The 9,320-nt window shown below is 43.6% G+C and overlaps 1 protein-coding gene across 1 annotated transcript; it reads left to right on the top strand.

Annotated features, from left to right (window-relative positions):
* The first annotated feature begins 660 nt into the window (after nt 1-660).
* NDUFAF4 (NADH:ubiquinone oxidoreductase complex assembly factor 4) lies at nt 661-5,647 on the top strand. The gene is made up of 3 exons (XM_059842433.1): nt 661-796; nt 1,400-1,497; nt 3,575-5,647. The coding sequence occupies exons 1-3, from the start codon at nt 670-672 to the stop codon at nt 3,887-3,889; spliced, it is 540 nt and encodes a 179-aa protein (XP_059698416.1). The 5' UTR covers nt 661-669; the 3' UTR covers nt 3,890-5,647.
* The last annotated feature ends 3,673 nt before the right edge of the window (nt 5,648-9,320 follow it).

Genomic DNA, 9,320 nt, shown 5'->3' on the forward strand with positions numbered 1-9,320 from the left:
TTTCTCTGAGGATTCTGTATCTTTTCACACGTCTTCAATCTATGAACTGCTGACTACATCTCAACAACTTTGATTCTGTCGACAAATTTACCTTTCTTATCATGCATGCCTTAAGGCCTTCTCAACATTTTCTCACAAGCAGTTTTCGCAATTTTTGTGCAGTCAGAAGAAAGGTTATTTGGTTGAGCTGTAAAAAGAGGGTCTGCGCCCTGAAAGCATGGTGCAGCCTACAAATTCTCAGCAGGGCTGGGGAATTGTCCCTCGCCGCACTTTCGACCCGCGCCCATCCCCGCCGATAAATAAGTAGCAACAGTCACGACATGACGTGCCCGGGGGCTGAGGCATCGGCTGCCACGGCTGAGAAGGAAACTCTGGGGCAGCCCGCGGCTCTGCGAGCATTCCCGGCAGGATCTGCCTGACCCACCGGGAATGCTCCGCTCACGAACGCCTTTAGGAACGGCACGGCAGAACCGTCCGAGGCAGCGCGGAGGACAAGGAGAAGTGCCGTGAAGTGCAAAGCGAACCGCGTTGTCTATGTTGCCGTTTGTTTGTTTGTTTGTTTGTTTGTTTGCCCGCGGTACTCGGTTCATTTCCTTCCGGGGCACTCGCCGGCGCGGCACACCGCCCCTGCCCGGCCTGCCCCGTGCGCAGGCGCGGCCGGCGGTGGCGATGGGTGGGCGGGTGACCCGCGTGTTCCGGAATTTCAACGTGGAGAACCGGGCCCGCCGCGAGATCAGCAAGGAGAAGCCCATGCCCGCGCCGCGGCACCGCACCGCTCGGCTGGACGCCATGGCCGGTGAGCGCCGGCCTCGCCCGCCCGCCCGCCGGTTCCCGGTGCGGGACCGGTGACATTGAGAGCGGCGCGGGGCGCGCGGGGCATGCCGGGAGCCGCGGCGGCGGCGGTGGGGCGGCTGTGGGGCGGCTGCCGGGGACCGGGGCTATTACAGTGGGCAGCAGCGTGAGGGGGGCTGATGGAGGTGGCCTGGTGGGTGATGGGGGCGGTTGCTGGGACGCTGCGGGGGGCGGTCGGTGTCGGCGGTTGATGGGGACAGGGCCTGGGGACAGTTGATGCCGCCGGTGGTTCCGGGGACAGCTGGTGGAGGCGGTGGGATCGGTGGTAGCGGGGGTGGTGGCACGGAGCGGTGGCTGAGCAGTACCGAGCGTGTGGCTACTGTGTCCCGCTGTGCTGTGACAGGGGACAGGCCCGGCCCCACCTTGTGAAGCTGTGTCGCTAAGGTCAGGGCTATGGGAGGAATGACACCTTCCCAAGAAGGCAGGTGTGTTTGCGGGAGCCATGCCGTGCCGCCGGGGAAGAAGTAACAAAAAGGAAACGATTTGAGTCAGGTCAATCTTTCCTCCTTTTCTTTTTTCCTTCCCTTCTTCTTCTTCCTGCCTTTAGATAGCCCAGAGATAAAAGAAGAAGTTCTCAGAAAGGACGATAGGTTCCTCACCTTGCTCAAAGATGTTTATGTCGAGTCCAGAGATCCGCCGGTGCGGGTGAGTGTATCTCTGTGTGAGCCATACCAGCATCAGTTTTGTGGTCTTCAAACTCAGCACAAAGTCTGTGTCAAGAAAAATGCTCTTTGTGCATAAATGCTACCTTTTTTCAGTAGATAAAAATGGTGGTTTTATTGCTCTTCTATACATCAATAACACTGAGTGTGTCTGACCCCGGGTTTTGAATGTGTGAAGATTGTAATGATTATACAAGCTTGTAAATGCTGACACAGTCTTCCTTTTGAACATTGCTTTGCTCTTATATTGTTTTTCACCTAAATTCCTATTTCTCCTTCCTGTGAGGCAGGCTACTTCTCGAGCCTTTTGCAAAGATAAAGTAGTTTGCTAGAGATCATTTGTGGGGTTTTTAGAAAAGACTGGGATTGCTGGAGCAGAGGACAATAATGTTTACTCTTTAATAGAGTCTTTAACTCCATTAAATGTTATACAGTGCAGAGACCTTTTTTTTAATCCAGCTCACGAAGTGCCTTAGTTTTTTTCCTACATAATCATGTGGGTCATATGGTCATAATTTCCTTATTGCCACCGGCTGCAATCTTTTACTTGAAAGCAAAGCATACTCCTGTGTAAAATGCAGACTGGGGTTCAGTGTCCTCTTTTCCATCATATTGTGTGTTTTACCTGTTTCATTATCAGACCATTTTATTCCAGCTGCTTTATTCATCTAGCAAAATCCCTAAGTCTCTCGAATTTGACATTTATTTGGTATTCAAGTCTAAAAATATTTAAAATACAAATAGATTTCTTCAGTCTCTACCTGAAATTTTCAAGAAATCTCTATCCTTAATTTCCATCACAGAGGTTAGGACTCTAATCTTGAAGTGCTGAAGGTCTAATTTCAGTACCTTTCAATATTCATGTGTAAACCTGTCGAGAGATGTGAGGAAAAAGCCCAAAGTGGAACAAATCTTTGCTTGATTCCATGCCTACTCTGAGTTTGCTGCCACAGACTTGCCCTTGTGCTGTGTCTGCTTGCAGCAGTTAGAGCACAATTGAAGTGTAGTCACAGAGACTTGTGGGCAAAGCAATGCAAAAGCTTTCTCCCATTCATGATGTTATCGTGATGACTTGGTGCATCGTGTACATGATGTGTACACGTCTCTGTGTATGTTTGGGGTGTCTGCCTGTGGTAAGTGAAAAAGCACCAGCTTGGGAGCCCTGAAGTGGCAGATTGCCAGAGACAGATGATCTAATTGAGAGTTGAAAAATCATTCATTATCCAAGCACAGTTTTAGCAAAAAGTAGAAGACATGGAGTACAGGCCAGACATTCCTTGTAGCTCAGAAACAGACACACAGGTGCTGTAGTATCCACATCAGTTTTCTCAGCATATGAGTTAATACAGAGTGTCTGTGTAATAATCAGTGGTCGTGGGCTCTGATTACTATATAAATACTTCTAAATTTAAGATAAGATTGTGTCTTTTTTTTTTTCCAGTGTGATTCACTGATTAATTGTGATGGGAAAGCTGTTTTGGAGATTGTTTAGAAATATGAAGGGACTTTAGAGAAGACACTTTGTGTGTCTACACATTGCAGTAATCATGGCAATTAAACTCCACATGATGCTGCAAAATAGCAGGAGAGCTTGTTTTCTAGACAGAGCAAAAGAAGGAATTTCTTTTAGTACGAAAACTAAAATTTGAAAACAAAAGGGAGACAGACTGCATGAAAAAGTTTTCCAGTAGTATCAGAAGGATACAGATTTGTTGTATAATTTTTTGTCCCTTCCAATGAATCAGTACCAAATATTATGTAATCTGGATTTACATTTGCCTACCAGAATCTGTAGTTTGCCTTGTATGAAGGGGTACCAAGCCAATACAACACTTAGAATGCAGTGAATAGGAGCTTTTCAGCATTTGGTCAGGAGTTGACACTCTATGTAGAATGACTTGTGGAAGAAGCTAGGCTGGCTAAGCTTTTTTTAAAAAATGGCAAAAGCTAACAGGAAAAGCTAAACAGAAAAAATATTTAGGCAAGCAGCTTAGCTGCTACAGTATGCATAGTAAACAGAACTGCTGTTGAGCTGTTTTTGTTTTCCTTCCCTCAATTAGGTAAAAGATGGAGGTGGTGAACATCTTCCAAGTAAACAGGAGGAAAAGAGACTTACAAAATTAGGCCGCTTGGAAGGTCTAGATGTTAAGAAAGTTCCCAAAGGCAAAATTTCCCTTGTGGAGGCTCTGACACTTCTTAATAATCATAAACTTCAACCTCAAATATGGACTGCAGAGAAAATAGCAGCAGAATACAGTCTGGAACTGAAGGAGGTCAACTCTCTTCTGGAATTCTTCATTCCTTTTGCTGTGCAGGAATTTCCTAAAGAAACCAAAAAAGCACTAACAAGCCATAAACCAAAAAAGTTAACATAAAAATATTTGCCAAAACCTTTTGTGATCTCACTTGTGTCTTCATTTTACTCTCCAGTATATTCCGTGTCTAAAAATTCAGTCGATAACGTGTCATCCAGCAAGACTACTTCCTTATGCCAGTGAGATGTATTCAAGCAATTCCATTCTGCATTGGATGGCTTCAGTGAAATGCAGCAACTACAGTTTGTAAACCAGAATATGACTAATTTGTGGTATGACAGCATGTCACATAGTTCTGATTATCCCGTTCAAATGTTATGAACTCAGTTAAAGCATTTTACCTTAAAAGATTGCCTTTCTCAGCAGAGACTTCCTGGCCTGCAGCTAAAGAGGCGCTCTGTGGGCGTTTGCTCTGTAATTTCATGTTGCACTGCTCTTTCAAGGAATTGCTGTCAAGGTGTGTGTATATAACAAACAGCTGTATTTCTTTTGTATAAGAATGGAATGGTATTTATACTTTGTAAAGAAGGTTAACCACAAGGGCATTTGGAAAATTCAGCTGTGTCAAAGATAAAATAAAAAGGTGAACAGCAAGAAGGCCTCTTTCTGGTGCTGCAACAGTAATGGCTCATATGTAACTCCTTTTCTACTCTATTCTGATTTATCTTAAATACCTACACCTCTCCAGGTGCTGTTAGGGAATTTGTAGAGTGATGATCTTCTGGCATAAGTCTCTTGCAGCAGCACGTGGCATCTGCTGTATGAGGAACAATGCTTCATATTAACAGGTAGCAAGGACATGCAACTGGATGTACTAACTGGACCCACTAGGCGGACTTCTCTGAATTTTTGCCCATCCTGTTACAACAATCCTTTTTCCTTGTGGAAGCCTTGTCTGATCCAAGTGTGGGCTAGATCAGGTCATGTTTACTTGCATACACCTAGACAGATGACACAAGGGTGACACAAACTGTGAGGTAGTGGTGGATTTAAACCCTGATACTGTGACTATTCACATCTGTGCAGGTAAAAAAGTTTTGCACTGATGGTTAATCCTGTAGCGAAATGTGGTTGGATAAGCTGGGGAGATGGGGCAGAAGATAATGAGAATTGATATTTAAAAATGCATTATGGTTGCCTTCCTTTAAAAAACAAACCCAGAATCTTTTAATTTTATGCCTGGTACCAAAGGTGAATTTAAAGGGTATAAGTCCGTGCCAGGCTTACAATGTAACCTTCTTTTCAAGAACCTTTCTGCCAAGTCTGATTTGGAGTCTGGTAAATGTCTTACCAAGATGATCAGCTTTGTTATTTCACAGCAAGATTCCTTTACCTTCTTTGAGCTGGAACATGGTATCTCTGGTACAGTTTGCCACAGTGTATTTGAAGGTTACGTTTGATTGATTTCAGAAGTACATAATGCTGTACAATAGTGGAAGATGAATTGAAATTTATACAATTCATTGCGCATTGTATAAAAATTCAAAATTGTTAGTCTTTAGGATGTGTGACTTGGCATTTGTCCTCTAAAACAATGGAGTACAGAGCTGCACTCTGAAACTAATGCACCTGAGTTATGTGACACATTAAGACTGTGCTTTGCACAAAATACTGTTTCATAAAATGTTATAACAGAAATACTTAATTGTTTGAGTACAGTTCATCCTAATGTAATATTTAAGGTAACATTCAGAAAACAGCTGTGGAATGCATTTGGTACAGATACTGTTGATATTAAAGATGCTGCAATTTCCTGTAAAATGAATTTTATTATGGATTGAAGTTGATTAAAAACATACTACAACCAGCACCAGACAACAGTTTAACCATGTCTTTTGACTGCCTTGATATGTATTTTGGCATCTTTTGTCTGGCTTAATGAAAAGTCTTGTGATGTGGCTGCACCATGACAGTGCTTTGTTTCACTTCATGGTACACTACTGTGTTGCTTACACCCTCCAGGAGCAGGCTTGTACTTTGGGATGTTTGGTGTCATCACATCCAGTCCCCCAGCCATACCTTCAGAAAAAATCCTGTCCGCATCTGTGATGATTGCAAAGCTGTTCCCTGTTTCTGTGGAGCCAGGATCTCTTCCTCAGAATATACTATCCACAGTGGGAAAGATGTCCCACAGCAGAGCTGGCGTAGGGATCCCATCTCCCTGCAAGCAGGTGAACTTGTGGCCCAGAAGGCTTCTCTGGAGCCGGGCAGTTCTCTGGCAAAGTGTGTTCACCCCAGGAAAATTAGATGCAATGCAATTTGTTAGCACGGATTCTGCTGGTCACCTGCCACACCTGCTGGGCATTGTCAAACTAGTATTACAAGGGTATTGCCAATTGTACAGGATCATTTAAAAATTTGTACCATTATCTATCCAAATCATCTGAGGTCTGAATGTTTAGCTTTCACTGTGTCTTCCAACATGGAGTTCCCCAAAGCTCACAAGAGCCAGGAGCATGGATCTTTCCTCTACTCTGGTGGGAAAGCCTGTCCCTGATCAAGCTCTCCAACACTCTCTTGTTCCATGTAGGATACTGACCACAGCAGGTGTGTGTGCCTACAGTGTTCCAGTATGTGTTTGAAGGTAATGCTGTCTTTAGGGTTGATGTATGGAACAAGACTATTCTCACTGTTGCATCTTTTCTAGAACTCTTTATATCCTTTCTTCCAGGTTCAAGGGACATTTTACTCATCAGTTATCTTGCCTGGTTACTAGTTTCTAATTGGAAGAATATTTTCTTTACACTTGAAACATGGTTTTGTCTGTGTCCCTTTATGTCTGTATTCCTTTCCTGTTTGGCTGTCAGCTTAAGAAAGAGGTATTCTTCAAGCAACTGTTTTGAAGAGGTAATTATGGGGAATTTGTGGGAACCTGCAGTTCAGTTTTCAGGTACTTCTATGTGAAGAATTTTTCATGTCTCATTGCCATGCATATGGTGAAACAAATTTAGCTCAGGTGGTTTTGGCCACCATGCAGAAACATTACATTTGGTAGAGAACAACCTGTCTCACTCAGACTGCTTTGTTATTATGGAATAACTGCAATGTGTTGCAAGTACTTTGTGATCCTGCAAGGGATTTGTTTCATTTCTAGTGTGGCACATGGCTGACAAACTTCTTACGTGTGACATTATTCTACCAGTCCTTCAAACATCACTGAATAAACGCCAGACCACTTTGAACACCAATGCAGAGTGAATACACAGGAGCAGCCTGAGCCTCATTTGATAATAAGGGTTACATTCCTAGTGAGTCACAAAAGTGAATGTCTTCAGGGGAGTTCCAACAGGTATACTGGAATTCCTGGCTTGAATTTTTTTAAGAAAATTTCTTTAGGGGGAGTCAAATAGCTAACTTACCCAGGTTTTCTTGGATATAGTCCTCTTTCTCTAGTCTTCTTCTATCATTAAGTCTATTCCCAGCCTTCTGCAGCTAGTATTTGCTGCTAGGAAATCTTCATGCAGTTGTATTCTTTCCCTGTTCTAGATCATATACAAATGTTGGTTGTATTCTGTCCTTTCAGTAACAACTATTTTATTTTTGCAGAGCTCTCTTGCCTTCTAAGAGTAGCACATCTGCTGAGGTAAAGATGAGAAGACTGAGCACATTTCACGCTGCAGAACTTATGAATAGGACAGGTTTTCAAAAGGAATTTAGCTCTTTGACATCTTCAAAAGCTACTCTTTAGGGATATGTGAGCCTAGTAAGCAATCTGTCTTACCACATACGTATTAATTGTAGCTTGGTTCCTGCAGACTGATGGCAAGATAGCAAGATTGGAGCTGTGAGGCAGGAGTGAGTTTTAACTCTGCTCCCCATGCAGTTTAGTACAAAATGTGAACTTTCTGTAGCCTGCCAGCACAGGGAACTTGTCTTTTAAGCTGCCTTTTTTTGCTCAAGGAGAAAAGGAAAGTATATGTGCGACATATGTATTAAACTTACAAAATGAAATGTCTTGTTTCTGTATTGGAAAATCAAATCAAAGCTCAAGTAGTCATACAACAGGATCAAAGTGCAAAAGTTTAAAAAAGGGTGGCTGTCTCACTTTGTTACATGAGAGCATCATGCTTGAATGTTTGAGATTGCATGAAGCTTCACATTTCACAGCTCTTTCTGAAGCCCCTTTATACAGGAGTTTCCTGCCTCTTAATCAGATGGTGCCACTGTTGAACTGACAGGGCAGGCATGACCAGAGCAGGGGAGCTTCAGGTGCAAACAGGTTTTGGTACTTGAGACTGTAGCAAGTTGTGCACCAACTGATGTGGTATTTGCAATCAAAACACCCTGTTGGTGCCTGTTATTAAATCTGTTTCCAGCAATCTACAAGCCTAATGAATTCTGTTAATCTTTCACAATTTAGGTACTGCTGTGTTGTTACCAGAGCTAAGTATTTTCTCCTGAAAAAAAGCCGCAAATCCCATGGATTAAATTCTCTTAGAAACTTAACATTAGTTTTCTTGGTCTGAAACAGAGACTTAGATGTACACAGCAGCAGTGGTAAGTAACAGCAGCACATCTCCTGTAGCATGCTGGAGGGAGAGCACAATGCTGCTCTTGTGCCTATGCAGGGTGGAGTGGGATTTGATGTGTCTGTCTGCCACCAGGAAAAGAATTTTAAAAAAAAGTCCGCCAAGATGGTTCTTTTGTGACTGTTGTGCAAAATCTCCTTTCAGTGTGGGTTACTTCAACAGCAGAAATTGTTTTTAGGTGAGATGTTTTGGCCTCCTGAGAGGAGTAGTGCTGCATTGCCCTGGAGGGAAGCAAGTGGGGCCAGACAGACCACACAGTTATCTCCTATAAAGATTCCTCACATGGGAATAGAAAATGCATGAGTGGCATGAGGCCACTGGTTTTAGTAAAAAAGTAAAAAAGCTGGAAGCTCTGCTTTTAGTAAGCTGAGGGAAGTGATGGTGTGGTTGCATGAATCTCTACTTTTTCAAAAGTCACTCAGTGGCACCCATACCTGTAAGCTGGGATCACACAGGGACTGAGGAAACCCACTGCTAAGTGGGATGAGCTGCACGTGGTGCTGGTGAAAGCTAGAATCAGTCCTGCCAGGGCTGCTGAACTGGAAGCCTTAGTGTAAAGTCACAGCTGGAAGCTCTACTTACACAGAGCCTGGAGAAAGAACAACAGACAGCACTGGTAACCTAGGTGCACTGGGAGTGCAGAGCTGGTATAATTGCCTGTGTTGGCAGAGTGAAAAGAGATAAAAGTGGAGTCTTTGAGACATTTTCTCTGACCTAAAGTATGCCCTTTTGTTAATTGCACAGGGCTTTGCTCCAAAAAAGAATCAACACAGTTCATGACGACTTCAGCAACGTGTGGAGTGTGAAGTAAAGGCAGAGCAATGAAGTAGGGGCAGAGCGCAGTAAGCCTGGACAGTCAGATCCTTGTTCAGCTGCCATATGTACAGGAGTTGTGCATTGCATGTCACCCTTCACTGCCCTTTGTCCCAATCTCTGGCGTTCACAGCACAACACTGTGGCCT

The sequence above is a fragment of the Haemorhous mexicanus genome, chromosome 3 (assembly GCF_027477595.1).
Source record: "Haemorhous mexicanus isolate bHaeMex1 chromosome 3, bHaeMex1.pri, whole genome shotgun sequence".
Taxonomy (NCBI): domain Eukaryota; kingdom Metazoa; phylum Chordata; class Aves; order Passeriformes; family Fringillidae; genus Haemorhous; species Haemorhous mexicanus.